General features: G+C 46.2%; 1 protein-coding gene across 4 annotated transcripts in view; it reads left to right on the top strand.

Moving 5' to 3' along the window:
- The window catches only part of RUSC2 (RUN and SH3 domain containing 2), a 132,700-nt gene that overhangs the window by 74,680 nt on the left and 42,141 nt on the right, over positions 1–15,879 (top strand). For all 4 annotated transcript variants that reach the window (XM_082257558.1, XM_082257555.1, XM_082257557.1 and 1 more), the window contains exon 3: positions 7,729–8,517. In XM_082257558.1, coding sequence (XP_082113684.1) covers positions 7,729–8,517 — 789 coding nt within the window. The remainder of the gene's footprint in view (positions 1–7,728; positions 8,518–15,879) is intronic.

The raw sequence follows: 15,879 nt of genomic DNA, 5'->3' as shown, positions 1-15,879 counted from the left end.
CTAATAAAGTGGAGATTGTGCTTCATTAGCTTCTTCCCGGCCTGGCTGGAGAAAGTGACAGGGCCAAGAAGTGAATCAGCCATGGAGGTCATTGGCATGTAGAGCCGAGGAAACATGGCAGGGGCTGAGCAATGGGGGGGGGGGGGGGGCGACACATACAGGGGGCCTCTGGATTGCCTTCATCTGACAACCAATAGCTGATTGTCAGATTTACACACTCTACCACCATCACTGATATGACACACGCGGTTGGTGGTAGAAGGGGTAAATGGCACCTGAGATTTTTATAAAGCTTCTTTTGTAGTATCCTGGACCTGTTCTTTTGCTAAATATCACCCATCACCCACCCACTACATTCCATTTTGTGTCTCAAGACCTTGTCCCTGAACAGACATGGCTTTAATAGCTGGTACCACCCAGCACAGCGTTCAACCCCATCCAGCCATAGTCCACCATAAACTTTGATAGGCTGCCTGCAGCAGGGCTGAACACTGTATCTGTACCTCCCGGGTGTACTAAAAGTCCGGGAGAGACATAGTGAAGCTGAAAGGCCCCATGGGCTAGGGGCCTAAATCTTCAGGTAGCCTGGTGTTCAGTAGTAATAGCGGTTTTTATATAGACCCCAAACATGCAAAAATGTATTTAAAAGTTACTTTTAGCCAACTTTTCTAACAATGTATCAGTTCCCCTTTTAAATAATGAATTTAGCATATGAATTGGGGTAAAACAGCACCGAAATCCCACAGACATTTCTCCAGATTGTTGAGCGCCGTCATTAAAAGTCTTGTGAAGTTCCTGAGAAATCACAGCGGTTTCTGTTCTCCTGGCCTGAATGAGGGGAATACTAATTTTCGGGAAGGGGGGTATCTGGGCCCATGCTAGAAGCAGTGAGCCGCTGATCCTGATCTGAGTACTAATTTGCCATCATTATGACATGGATGTGTGATTGCAGTAGAATTCTGATGGCCGGGTATCAGACCTCACAGCACAGGGAGCAACAGGGATTGGATGAACATTGCAAATTTTAAAATGGGGCGGGCTGCAAATGCAATTTTATCTGGCTTTGATTACTTCATTATTATACCAGGAATGAACTGAGAATAGGTAGAAGCACATACAACAAGGATATGCAAACTACGGCCCTCCAGATGTTGCAGAACTACAACTCCCATGAGGCATAGCAAGACTGACAGCCACAAGCATAAAACCCAGAGACAGAAGCATGATGGGATTTGTAGTTTTGCAACAGCTGGAGGGCCATATCCCTGACATACAAGAAACAGACTGGTTGGCTTCTTTATATAGCAACATGAAACATTCTACCAAAATAAGGGAAATAAGGTCAGAATTAATGGGCTGCATGCAACCTGATTCTGGAGTGTCCCACTGTATTCCTCCATGTGCCTTCTACAGCCTCCTCCTTCACTATGCTCTCATCCTGTATCATTGACAACAAGGCTACCAACGTGTGATACCCTTGATAGATGGATGTGTGGAAAAAAGGAAAAATAGACAATAATGAGTGAAACACACATATCTGGTCAGAATGGTAACCTTTGTAGCATAGGATTCATGTGAACCACTCCTGCATAGACATTAATTGGCACACCTACATAATCAGTATGGAGCCAGTTGAAATTGGTTCCACAAACTTTAAGACTCCAAGGCTATCCGAAATTACTTTTCCTATACTAAAGACTCCAGGACTACCCAAAATAGTTTTGCTGAACTGAAACCTCCAGGGCTATCTGAAATTGTTTACCCAAACTAAAGACTCCAGGACTGTCCAAAATTGCTTTCCCCATACTAAAGACTCCAGGGCTACCCAAAATAGTTACTTTGAACTTAGACCTCCAAGGCCATCTGAAATAGTTTCCCCAAACTCAAGACTCCAGGGGTGTGTGAAATTGTGTCCCCGAACTCAACACTCCGGGACTATCTGAAAGTGTTTCCCCAAATTCAAGACTCCAGGGCTATCCAATATTGTTTCCCAAACTCATGACTCAAGGGCTATCCAAAATTATTTCCCGAACTCAAGACTCAAGGGCTATCCAAAATTATTTCCCGAACTCAAGACTCAAGGGCTATCCAAAATTGTTCCCCCAAACTCAAGATGCCAGGGCTATCTGAAATTCCTTCTCCGAACTCGACTCCAGGGCTATCTGAAATAGTTTCCCCAAACTCAAGGGCTATCCGAAATTGTTTCCCCAACTCAAGGGCTATCCAAAACTGTTTCCCTAAACTTAAGATGCCAGGGCTATCTGAAATTCTTTCTCTGAACTCAAGACTCAAGGGCTCAAGGAACTCGACTCCGGGGCTATCCAATATTGTTTCCCAAACTCATGACTCAAGGGCTATCCAAAATTATTTCCCAAACTCAAGACTCAAGGGCTATCCAAAATTGTTCCCCTAAACTCAAGATGCCAGGGCTATCTGAAATTCCTTCTCCGAACTCGACTCCAGGGCTATCTGAAATAGTTTCCCCAAACTCAAAACTCAAGGGCTATCTGAAATTGTTTCCCCAACTCAAGACTCAAGGGCTATCCAAAACTGTTTCCCTAAACTTAAGATGCCAGGGCTATCTGAAATTCTTTCTCTGAACTCAAGACTCCAGGGCTGTCCGAAATAGTTAACTCAAGATTCAAGAGCTATAGGAAATTGTTTCCCAAAACTAAAGACTCAAGGGCTATACAAAATTTTTTCCCAAACTCAAGACTCCAGGGCTATCCGAAATTGTTTCCCAAACTCAAGACTCAAGGGCTATCTGAAATTGTTTTCCCAAACTCAAGATGCCAGGGCTATCTGAATTTCTTTCTCCGAACTGAAGACTCCAGGGCTATCTGAAACTGTTTCCCCAAACTCAGGACTTTAGAGATATCCAAAATTGCTTCTCCGTGGGAAAGACTCAAGGGTTTTCTGAAAATGTTTTCACGAACTCAAGACTTTAGGGCTATCCAAAATTATTTTTCTCTACCTTTTGGTCCCTGGGAGAAGCTCAAACTCCAGAACCAAACAATTGCCTCCCCACCAGCCTAGCTGAGGCTCTCCACATCCCAAACCAGAAATAGAATATCTCACATACTCAGGGCCATCATAGTGGGTACACCATAGTACCCCTACTCATTCACAAAAAATATAAAAAGTAAAAAAACAAAAAACAGTTTTTGTCCCCTGAAGGATATGGTGTGCCACTTGTTTGACAGCCCCTTGCCTATTAGCTTAGAAAACGGCCTGATTTTAAACATTCAGCTACTATTGACATCAATGGGATTTGTATTTGGCACCTCAATTTTACTCATGTTTACTGAACCGTGCTCGAATCAATCTCAGGTGTGTTTGGTTCATCACTAGTCCTTAGTGTATTTTTTATAGGATACCTCAATCTAGCTTAAATATTTTGCCTTCTGTTATCCCCTGTATATGACCCAGATTAGGAGAGGGAGGGGCAATAGGGTAAACCAATCAGACTCTACTACAGGGTTTCTTAATTGGGGTTCAGTGAAAGGTCCCAAGGGGATTCACCGCAATCTACCTGTCAGTCACAGGCAACTCATGTGTAGGTTGCATTCTTTGTATGCAGAGCAGTGCAGGCAAGCAAGGAGTTTCTTAGCTGTTCCCTGCCAGGCCCCTCACCCCCCTTGTCCATCCCAGGTGCTTGTATGTTAATGATTGTATGTGGGAGCAGGGCACATTACATGGGAGCAGGGCACATTACATGGGAGAAGGGCACATTACATGGAGCAGGGCACATTACATTGGAGCACGGCACATTACTTTGGAGCACGGCACATTACTTTGGAGCACGGCACATTACATGGGAGCAGGGCACATTACATGAGAGCAGGGCACATTACATGGGAGCAGGGCACATTACATGGGAGCAGGGTACATTGCATGAGAGCAGGGTACATTACATGGGAGCAGGGCACATTTCATTGGAACGCGGCACATTACATGGGAGCAGGGCACATTACATGGGAGCAGGGCACATTACATGGGAGCACGGCACATTACATTGGAGCACGGCACATTACATGGGAGCAGGGTACATTGCATGAGAGCAGGGTACATTACATGGGAGCAGGGCACATTACATTGGAGCACGGTACATTACATGAGAGCAGGGCACATTACATGAGAGCAGGGCACATTACATGGGAGCAGGGCACATTACATGGGAGCACGGCACATTACATGGGAGCACGGCACATTACATGGGAGCAGGGCACATTGCATGAGAGCAGGGTACATTACATGGGAGCAGGGCACATTTCATTGGAGCACGGCACATTACATGGGATCAGGGCACATTACATGAGAGCAGGGCACATTACGTGGGAGCAGGGCACATTACATGAGAGCAGGGCATATTACACAGTAGCAGGGCACATTACATGGGAGCAGGGCACATTACATGAGAGCAGGAAACTTTACACGGGAGCAGGGCATATCACACAGGAGCAGGGCATATTACATGGGAGCAGGGCACATTATATGGGAGCAGGGCACATTACATGAGAGCAGGAAACTTTACACGGGAGCAGGGCATATCACATGGGAGCAGGGCATATTACATGGGAGCAGGGCACATTATATGAGAGCAGGGCACATTACATGAGAGCAGGAAACTTTACACGGGAGCAGGGCATATCACACGGGAGCAGGGCATATTACATGGGAGCAGGGCACATTATATGGGAGCATGGCACATTACATGGGAGCAGGAAACATTACATGGGAGCAGGGCACATTACATAGGAGAAGGGCACATTACATAGGAGAAGGGCATATTACATGAGAGCAGGGCACATTACACAGGAGCAGGGCACATTACATGGGAGCAGGGCACATTACATGGGAGCAGGGCACATTATATGGGAGCAGGGCACATTATATGGGAGCAGGGCACATTACATGGGAGCAGGAAACATTACATGGGAGCAGGGCACATTACATAGGAGAAGGGCACATTACATAGGAGAAGGGCATATTACATGAGTGCAGGGCACATTACACAGGAGCAGGGCACATTACACAGGAGCAGGGCACATTACACGGGAGCAGGGCACATTACACAGGAGCAGGAGGATATACCAAAGGATATTATCATGCATGCTCTACAATAAGGGGGAACCCCTGCTTTTGGCCATTGTCACCAGAACATGTCTGTACCGGGAGACTTCCCCTCACCTTTTGCTCTATTGGGACATGGTCACACTATTGCATTTTAACTCTAGTCAACCATCCATCAACGCTCATTCTGTTGTTATCACATAAAAATGCATGATAACGCACCTAAGATCGCAGGTCAAGGGCTACATGCTCATCATGTCTAAGGGTGCAAGAATTAGGAGACATACTTTAAGTGAAACTTTACCGAAAATGGGAAGTTCTGCTTTTCTGCCTCCCTCCACCCTACTATTTCCTTTGGAAACTGTTTTTTTTTGGGGGGGGGGGGGGGCAGGTACCTGGTTTTGACAGGCACACGCTTCCACTACCGCTTGTACCATCTAGGCCAGTGATGGCGAACCTTGGCACCCCAGATGTTTTCAAAAACGACATTTCCCATGATGCTCATGCACTCTGCAGTGCAGTAGAGGAGCATCATCGGAAATGTAGTTCCAAAACATCTGGGGTGCCAAGGTTCACCATCACTTAATCCCAAGCAGAAGTTCAGCCCCCCCTTTGCTGGCAGCCTTCCCTTCTGGGACATGTCATGAGAGACCGGTGAAGAACTGGCTCAGGTGAGGACGGTGCTGGACCCTTGGACAGGTAAGTGTCCTTTTAATAAAAGTCAGAAGATACCTTATTTGTAGCTGATGACTTCAATTTTTTTGTTCGTAAGGTTAAGAGCCTCATTAACTTATTCCACACTCAAGCAGGGTCCCTCTAGTGGTGTAACCGGTCCTCTGAAACCTCCTTTCTAAGCCGCTCTTGGTCGCAGTCGCATGCTCGCCCCCCACCACATACAGTGCGGAGTGAAAGGCCAACATTGTAAATAATGAGCCTGATGAGATCAACCACAGATGGTCATGTCAAAGGAGAGGAGGGAAGCACCAGAGACAGTCAGAACGGGGATAGGATAAGCAGGGCAAACAAGGGGTGGGCAGGAGGGCAGGCTGCCCTGGGCACAGCGGAGCAATGGGATGCAGCACCCTCCTAGGTAGGTGCTAGGTAGGTAAAGCCTAGTTAGGCCTGTTGCATGTGTCCAGGGTGTTATTCATCTAGGGAGTGTCCCCACTGTATCCAATAGGGGGCGCCTGTTGGACAGTGGAGGAAACCCAACCAGTGACACACAGGCTCTTGTAACTATCCCAGTGGGTTGGCACAAACAGTGGTGCATCCTGGGATATGTTATAAAAGCCAAGGGCACATGTGACAGGGTGTCTTTGGGCGGGAAGCCAGGTCCCAGAAGGAGGGTGACATTCGTCTCTCCTTCTGCTGCAGTGGATGGTGGTCACAGGTGGTCGGCCTTGCGAGCCAGGAGTGTGGAGCTGAGCCAGGAGGTCCAGGAAAGCTGACTGGTGGAGTTGGAGGCAGAGCAACCTTGGGAAAACCAGTGTCCGTGAGTACCGGGAAGCTTGCCGGGGGTATGCCCAGGAAAGGGGACCACTCCAGGGAGAGTCAGTGGACAGGAGGTCAGCGCACTCAGCAAGTGAGAAGGGGGTGCCAAGTTAGAACCCTGAAGAGTAATTCAAGCAGGAACCTATTCATCTATCTTCACTTCTGTGGCAAGGTGAAGCAGCGGCCTTTTCCGCACACTACAGCTAGTTGTCCTCAAGATTGTGCATAGTTCATAGTTGGAGTATCCCACTCATCCCTTCTCCTATTCCAGTTCTAAATAAAACACAAAACCCAACATCCCCTGGATTGATTATTATCTGAGCCAAGGACTTTCAATGCTATTTGTCTGCTATCAGTTGCTAAGGGTAACCCAGGGGAATCCAGAAAGTGCAATTCTCAGCAGTCCTCTAGGGGGCAGTGCTACAGGGACAAAGAATGAACATAGGGCAGTAAATCCACTCAATGACATGCATTAACAGTGGGGGAGGGGCGCAGTCCTGCATCCTTGCCCTGGTACAGCAAATCGGTCCGGGTACTAAGGATATAAGGATAAGTAATTCTGCCTGTTCCTGTACCTCCAAGACATTACAAGCATTTAACCATTGCAGTGGGGCAAGAGTCGATTTCTTTTCTGATTCCTGGATTTGAGATTTGTTTCCTTTGCAGTAACAGGAAGTGAGGGTGAATTTCTCCAGTGGGGACACAGAAAGCAATAAAAATCTGACAGAGGTTCTTGCCCTTCCACACTTTTTTTTTTGGGGGGGGGCTAGAGGTGCACAAATATTGATGCTAAAATGTCCTTCAATTCCCAGTATAGAGATGTGAGTTATATACCACCATTTAGTAACTAAGACTGTGAGTTTTACATTTCTTTTTTCAAAAGTGCCACCTATTGGTGAATTCTAGAATTACATTTTTCAAGTATCAAACTTTAGTCTGCTGAACAAAAGCAGTAAGTCATAAGCTAAGATATATCATCATTTTCTATTGATATTGAAATGGGATGAGCTACCAGGTAAAGCTCCTCAGGTGTTTGGTGACCTCATATAGACATGTTTGGGGTTGTTTTGGTTTAACTTATTTTGGAAGTTATTGTTACGTAATGCTGTTTGATTGATTGATTGATTGATGGCATTGATTTCCAACATCTGGCTTTTTCTGTAGGAATGGGAGCAGAGGCCAAACCAGTGTTCCGCTATAGCAAGGATCAACGCCCAACCACACTACCCATCCAGCCATTCGTGTTCCAGCATCATTTCAGCAAGCCAAAAACTCGCCCACTGCACAGCCACTTCACCTCCAGCCTTTCCCAGCTCTATGGATTGTCCGGCAGCCGGTCGTCCAGTCAGCACAATGTGTCAGAGACCCAGTCTTCAGCCCCAGTCACCCTCTCCGGGCAAATGGAAGCAACCTGCGCCAACCCCAGGATGATCAGTGTGGCTGGGAAACTGTCTTTGGATGGGCTGGTAAATACCAAAGATGAGCAGAATGTGACCCAGATCCCGGATACAACTCGGCCCTCACCACTGGGCAGCTACTCTCCTATTAGGAATAACGCCACCTTCTTTCAGAGTTTGGACTCCGGCTCGTCCAGCTCTCCATCTCCAGAGAAGACCAAGGAGAACCAGCCTCCCAGAAGCCGCTCCTGCCCGATGTCAGCCAATCTCTTGCCTTTTAGGTCAACGCAAGCCAGGGGCACCACGCTTCCGGGAGCGGCCAAACCCAGCCGAAAGCATGAGGTCTCCCCTAAAGTAGAGGTTCAGAGGTCGATTGTGAAGCGAGAACCTTTGAAGGAACCCAGCACACAGGTGTCCATGCACGGTCTTCCTCCAATCACCTCGCTGCCTCTGCTGAACACCGTCCTTCATGAGGTCACCAATGACAATCCTACAACTGAAGAAAACAAAGTGAAAACTTTTCCTGAGAAGGTTATGATGGCAAGACCAGTGAATGGTAAGAAAGTCTGACTTTTTCTATTTATCAACAAAAATGTTTTTTTAATTTTTTTTTTATGGGGGTGCCTTTCTGCAGAGTTCTTCATGTGCTTCCAACTTTCTCGTCTAGGCGAGAGACATCCTCACCTGCATGAAGCCTCCTGAGATACCCATGTCAGAGATCCCAGGAGGCTTTGGCCCACTGGGCATGCTTAGTGAGTGTTATTAGAAGGCCAGTTTTCATGACCTAGAAGGGACAGCCGGTCTCCTGGTAATGACACAAAGAAAATGGCGATGCGGAACATGGAGTTACATAGTTAGTGAGGTTGAAAAAAGACATCAGTCCATCCAGTTCAACCTATGATGTGTGTGTGTGTGTGTTTGCTGCTAACCGTACATTGTATACCCCTGTATGTTGTACGTTGTATACCCCTGTATGTTGTACGTTGTATACCCCTGTATGTTGTACATTGTATACCCCTGTATGTTGTACATTGTATACCCCTGTATGTTGTACATTGTATACCCCTGTATGTTGTACATTGTATACCCCTGTATGTTGTACATTGTATACCCCTGTATGTTGTACGTTGTATACCCCTGTATGTTGTACATTGTATACCCCTGTATGTTGTACATTGTATACCCCTCTATGTTGTGGTCTCTAAGGTGCCCATCATGCTCCCTGCTGATACCACTGCTTGTGGAAGAGAATTCCACATCCTTACTGCTCTGACAGTGAAGAACCCCTTACGTACTTTAAGGTTAAACCGCCTTTCCTCTAGTTTTAGTGAGTGGCCACGTGTCTTATTGCATTTCCTTTCTCTGAATAGGTTTTTCCATATGCTAGGGTCGCCAGTACAGTATTTGTACATTGATATCATATCCCCCCTCAATCGTCTCTTCTCCAGAGAGAATAGGTTCAGTGCTTGTAGTCTTTCCTCATAGCTGATGTCCTCCATTCCCCTAATTATTTTTGTTGCCCTTCTCTGGACTCTCTCCAGTTCCAGCATATCCTTCCTGAGGACCGGTGCCCAGAACTGGACAGCATACTCCAGATGTGGCCGGACCAGAGTCTTGTAGAGCGGGAGAATAATCTCTTTATTTCTGGAGTGAATCCCCTTTTTTATACATCCCAGTATTCTGTTGGCTTTGCTTGCAGCGGCTTGGCATTGCATGCCACTGCCAAGCCTGTTGTCTACCGGTACCCCCAGGTCCTTTTCCATCCTAGACTCACCCAGAGGTTCCCCCCCTAGTGGGTAGCTTGCTTTCTGGTTTCTGGACCCCAAGTGCATTACTTTACATTTTTCAACATTAAACCTCATCTGCCATGTAGTTGCCCAACCCGTTATTTTGTTCAGGTCCGCTTGTAAGGTTTCCACATCCTGCATAGAAGATATTGGCATGCTTAGTTTAGTATCATCTGCAAATACTCTTTCAGTTTTTGGCGGATCTCAGCAGGAAAGTGCTGGAATCGCTGGGTGGGTGAGTTAGTTAATCCAGCTGAGCCCACCAGGTAAGAAGGGGTTAATATTAAAATTAACCCCAGAAGGGTGAAATGACTTTGTTGCAAAGTTTCTTACCTGGAGCTCCCGCCAGTAGTGGCATTTTCTGTTGCTGTCTGACAACACCAACTGGTGTATTTATAAAAAAAAATCTGCATAGCAGTTCTCCCATTTATAGTGCATTTGCAGTAGAATGGGATTGTTGTATTGTTTCTGCAGTAGAAAGAGTTGTTTTTTTAGGCTATTTCTTGCGCTTGACAAATCCTTTTCATTGATTTATGATGAACACAATATTCACATCACTAGATATCATAGAAAATTCATAAGATACTTGGCGCCATCTAGTGGCCATATGTGCTATTTTTGATTTTAACTACTTCTGGACCAGAAGGATTTGCCCCCTTAACCACTTAAGCCCCGGAAGATTTTACCCCCTTCCTGACCAGGGCCTATTTTGCGATTCGGCACTGTGTGACTTTAACGGACAATTGCGCGGTCGTGCGACGCTGTACCTAAATTAATTTGGCGTCCTTTTTTTCCCACAAACAGAGCTTTCTTTTGGTGGTATTTGATCACCTGTGCGATTTTTTGATCATGCGCTATAAACAAAAAAAGAGCGACAATTTTGCAAAAATAACAATATTTTTCAAATTTTTTTAAATGAAATTCCCCCCCAAAAAAATGTAAAAATCAAAATTGTTTAACATTTTCGGCCAATTTGTTTTCTGCTACATATGTTTGGTAAAAAAAAAAATCGCAACAAGCGTATTTTGATTGGTTTGCGCAAAAGTTATTGCGTTTACTAAGGGAAAGATTTTTGGCATTTTTGTTGGTTTTTTTTTAACGAGTAATGGCGGCGATCTGCGATTTTTTTTTTTTGCGGGACTGCGACATTGCGGCGGACAGATCGGACCCTTGACTGACATTTTTGACACTTTTGGGGTTACCAGTGACATTACTGCAGTAATCAGTGCTATACATATGCACTGTTACTGTAAAAAATGACACTGGCAGGGAAGGGTTTAACTTTATTGGAGAGGGAGGGGATAAGTGTGTCCTAGGGACATGCTTCTAACTGTCATTGGATGTGGCTAGTGGTGTAACAGCACAGATCAACGGTCCTACATAGCAGGACCGTTAGATCAGTGCTGTTACACAGGGAAGACTGACAGGTGGCTTTGTTTACATTAGCCGCCTGCCTTTCTCCCTTCACAGCGGACGATCGCGAGTGACCGGCGGACATCGGGTCCGCCGGTCACTCGCACGGAGGTGTCCGTGAACGAGCCGAGGCGGGCGCGCTCACCCGCTATTGGCTCCCAGGCTAGTGATGTACCGGTACGTCACTTTGCCTGGCCGGGGGTGACCGCCGCAGTATATGTACTTGCGGCGGTCGGCACCTGGTTAATGAACACGATATTCACATCACTAGATGGCACTAAATATCATAGAAAATTCATAAGATACTTGGCGCCATCTAGTGGCCATATGTGCTATTTTTGATTTTAACCACTTCTGAACCTGAAAGATTTGCCCCCTTAATGACCAGGCCATTTTTTGCGATTCGGCACTGGGTTACTTTAACGGACTATTGTGTGGTGGTGCAACGCTGTACCCAAAAAAAATTGATGTCCTTTTTTCCCCCACAAACAGAGCTTTCTTTTGGTGGTATTTGATCACCTGTGCGATTTTTATTTTCTATAAACAAAAAACAGCAACAATTCTGAAAAAAAAAAAAAAGAAAATATTTTTCACATTCTGCTATATAACATTCCCAAATCAAAAAAATTAAAAATCAAATTTTTTTTAACATTTTAGGCCAATTTTTTTTACTGCTACATATTTTGGGTAATAAAAATAAAATCGCAATAAGCGTAGTATGATTGGTTTGTGCAAAACTTATAACTACAGGAAAGATTTATGTCATTTTTATTGTTTTTTTTTTACTAGTAATGGCGGCGATCTGCGATTTTTTTGCAGGACTGCGACATTGCAGCGGACAGATCGGACCCCTAACTGACATTTCTGAGACTTTTGGGGGGACCAGTGACATTACTACAGTAATTGGTGCTATACATATGCACTGTTACTGTAATAATGACACTGGCAGGGAATGGGCTAAGATAGTGGGTGATCAAGGGGTTAAATGTGAGCCTAGGGAAGTGTGTCTAGCTGTGTGGGGGAGGGGCTTTTAAAATGACCATATAGACCTGTGTTCCTATATAGAAGGATCACAGGCGCTCTGTGATCATTCTAGGGAGAAGAATGGTCGGCTGTGTTTACAACAGCCGATCGTCCTTCTCTCTCAGCGGAGAACGATCGCGGGTGTCAGGCGGCAATCAGAGCTGCCTGTCCGTGCATCGGAGTCCCCACTGCCGAGTGGGGGTGGGAGCGCGCCGCCGGTGGCGCACGCTCGCCCTCTAGCTGCAGGCACGCAACCGACGTAGATCTACGTCGTTTCACACAGAAGGGTCAGCCTGCCGCAGTAAATCTGCGGTGGGCGGTCCGGAAGCGGTTAAAGAAGCATTTTTGCACGCTTTTGTCTGTTTTTTTTTTCACAAACCCTCCCCTCAACTCATCGCTACTGAACACACCCTTTGGGGCCGGTTCACACTGATGCGATGCGAATTCTGTGCATATTCCAAATTGCCCCCTGTTGATTTGAACCGCTGCGGGTGTGTATGTTAGGTAAACGGCGCCCAAAATCGCATTGGCTGTCAACGATTCTGGTGTACATGTTTGCAAAATATCCAGAAGAAATATGGTTCTTCTGCACTACGCTATGCGGTGCAGGAACCACATGCGATTTGAAACTGTAAATCGCACCGCATTCCTGTTCAAATCACATGCGATTCTTCAGCAGTGCGATTTGAGCCATTATTCTGTATGGCTCAAATCGCACCCAATCCACTCCAAAAACACGCAGGGCCCTTTTTTTGTTGCGAACTGTTCATTCAGACAGGAATCAGACACCCATGCGATGCGATTCTGGTGCAAACCAAACAAAAAAAAAATGGTCCTGCACGACTGGTCCGAATGCGATGCAAATTTAGCCATACAATCTATATGGCTGAATTCGCATGTGATTTATGTTACAACAAAAGGTCCCAGCGCCGACCACTGCGGCACCCCACACTGAGTTCTCCTGAACCACATCGCTGCAGCTGTCAAAAATCAAAAAAATGACCATCCAATAGGCAGCCAGGAGAGACAGCGCTGTCCGGATGTTGGTGTTATCAAAGGATGAACAAGCCGGTGGATACAAAGAACCGTTGTGCTCAGAGAAGCTGCGCACAAACGGGAGCCGGGCCCACCGGCACTCCCACGCAGAGCCGGGACAAGGGGTGGGCAGCAGGGCGCCCTGTGGTATCATGTGAGGTGGGGGCACCATGAGGAGATCTGGGGGAGGGGATTTGTGTTGTAAGGGGGAATTTGGGGTGTGGCGGGGGGCAAGAATTGTTCTAGGAGGGGAAATTTGGGGAGTGGTGATTTGTGGGGGGGGGAATCATGTTAGGAGGGAGATGGGCGAAAGGGGATTTGTACTAGGAGGGGATATTTGGAGGGTTTGTTCTAGAAAAGGTAATATGGTGGTGGTGGGGGTTGTGCTAGGATGAGGGATTGGGGGAGGGGAATCTGTGCTGGAAGGGGGATTTGGAGTAAGGGGGAGGGAGGAAGATTTGTGCTCAGAGGGGAAATTTGAGGGGCAGAGGGTTTGGGCTAGGAAGGAGGATTTTTTTTGGGGGGGGGGGGGGTGGGATTTGTGATGGGGGCATATGAGGTGAGAGAGGATTTGAGCTTGTATTTGAGATTTGTTCTTGGAGGGGGGATTTGTACTTGGAGGATGGGGGGATTCATGCTCAATTTATTTTGGGTGGGAGGGGATTTTTGCTAACACATAATACTCATACATCTTGGGGGGGGGGGGGGAAGGGGGTTGGCATGTTTGCCCTGGGCTCTAGATGACCTTGTCCCGGCACTGCTCCCATGTGACATCACTGCGGCTCAAACCCACAGGGCGGAAGTGTCGTAACCCGGAGGCAGGAAGAACCAGCCTGGTACGCATTGAGAGAGAGTGCTGCCGTGACGACGCGTTTCACGCGCATGCGCTTAGCCAAGTCCGTCTAGTGGACCCAGCAGCCGTCCACCGATCCCCATCGGATTAAGGCCAGTCCGGTATCCTATCGGAAAATTTATTGACTTTGCTATTGACTTTAGGCTACGTTCACATGTGGGCGTATCGGATCGCGGGCCCGCTGTCCGGAAATCATTGCAAATCGCGGGACGCCGGTGCAACGCCTGTGATTTGCAATGGCACCCCAAACGCTGTGCGATGTTGCCGCGATTTGCGCCTGCCGAATCGCGGTAACATTGCGCAAACAGAATCGCATGACGCATGACGCACAATAGAAGCTCTTGTACCTTTTTTGGTGCGTCCCGCGATTCTGTTTGCGCGATTTTACCGCGATTTCCTCCTGCCGAATCGCGGCAACATCGCACAGCGTTTGGGGTGCCATTGCAAATCACGGGCATCGCACAGGCGTCCCGCGATTTGCAATGATTTCTGGATCGCGGGCAGAATCGCGGTGATTCTGCCCGCGATCCGCTATGCCCACATGTGAACATAGCTTCACGGGATGTTATAAAAACGTCAGTAGCTTTGTAGTGAGTTTTTCAGCATTTTTTAGCTTTTTTGCATTGGCATTTTTTAGCGCTTTTTGGGCGTTTTTAGCTAAAAATCACCTCTCTGCTATTTTAGTAACTCTGACTTTTCCACAATGCAATGCTTGCCAGAATTGCATCGCATGAAAAGTCACACCCATGTGATAAGATTTACGTGTGGGGAAAAAACGGTCCTACAACATTTTGATGCAAACGTGGACCCTTTTTTCCCCAGCATCAAAATCGCATTGCATGGGTGTGAACACTCATACGATGCAATTCCGTCCAGCTCACTGCATTTTGCAATCTGTTTCGAGGTGTCATACATGGAACATTAAGCCCCCGTTCACATCGGGCAGATTTGACATGCGATTTGAAATGTCAAATCGCATGTCAAATCAGAGCCTATTGCCGGCAACGTCACTGTCTGAATTGGTGCAACCCTGACTTTGCGACACCGCACCGATTCCCAAAAGTAGTTTCTGCACTATTTTTGGCGACTTCAGGGCGATTTTAACCACTTAAGCCCCAGCCCTATTTCGGACACTTTTTGTTTACAAGTTAAAATCAGTATTTTTTTCTAGAAAATTACTTAGAACCCCCAAACATTATATATATATATATTTTTAGCAAAGACTCTGGAGAATAAAATGGCGGTCGTTGCAATATTTTTTGTCAGGCGGTATTTGCGCAGCGGTCTTTCAAAGCCCATTTTGTTGGAAAAATTACATAAAATCACATTTCACTGCATTTAAAAAATACTAAACAGTAAAGTTAGCCCATTTTTTTTTGTATATTGTGAAAGATGATGTCACACCGAGTAAATAGATACCCAACATGTTACGGTTTAAAATTGCGCACACCCGCGTAATGGCGACAAACTACGGTCAATAGAAATCTCCATAGGCGACGCTTTAAAAAATGTTAATGGTTACCAGTTTAGAGTTAGAGTGTAGCTCTTTTTTTTTTTTTTTAATTATTGCTCACGCTCTGGCGATTGCGGCGATACCTCATGTGTGGTTTGAACAGCGATTTCATTCCCGGCTCGACTTCCATATGCGTTTTCCTTTCGTGCGCGAGCTAACGGCGACGGGGCGGATAACATTTTTTTTTCCTATTTATTTTATTTTTTTTTTTTCATTTTAACACAGGTTTTAAAAAAAAAAAAAAAATAAATCTGATCACCTTTATTGCTGTCACAAGCAATATAAACATCCCTT

This window comes from Pelophylax lessonae, assembly GCF_965119305.1.
Source record: "Pelophylax lessonae genome assembly, chromosome: 1".
In the NCBI taxonomy this organism is placed as follows: domain Eukaryota; kingdom Metazoa; phylum Chordata; class Amphibia; order Anura; family Ranidae; genus Pelophylax; species Pelophylax lessonae.
Note: the sequence above shows the minus strand (reverse complement) of the source record. Positions and strands in the feature narration are given on the sequence as shown.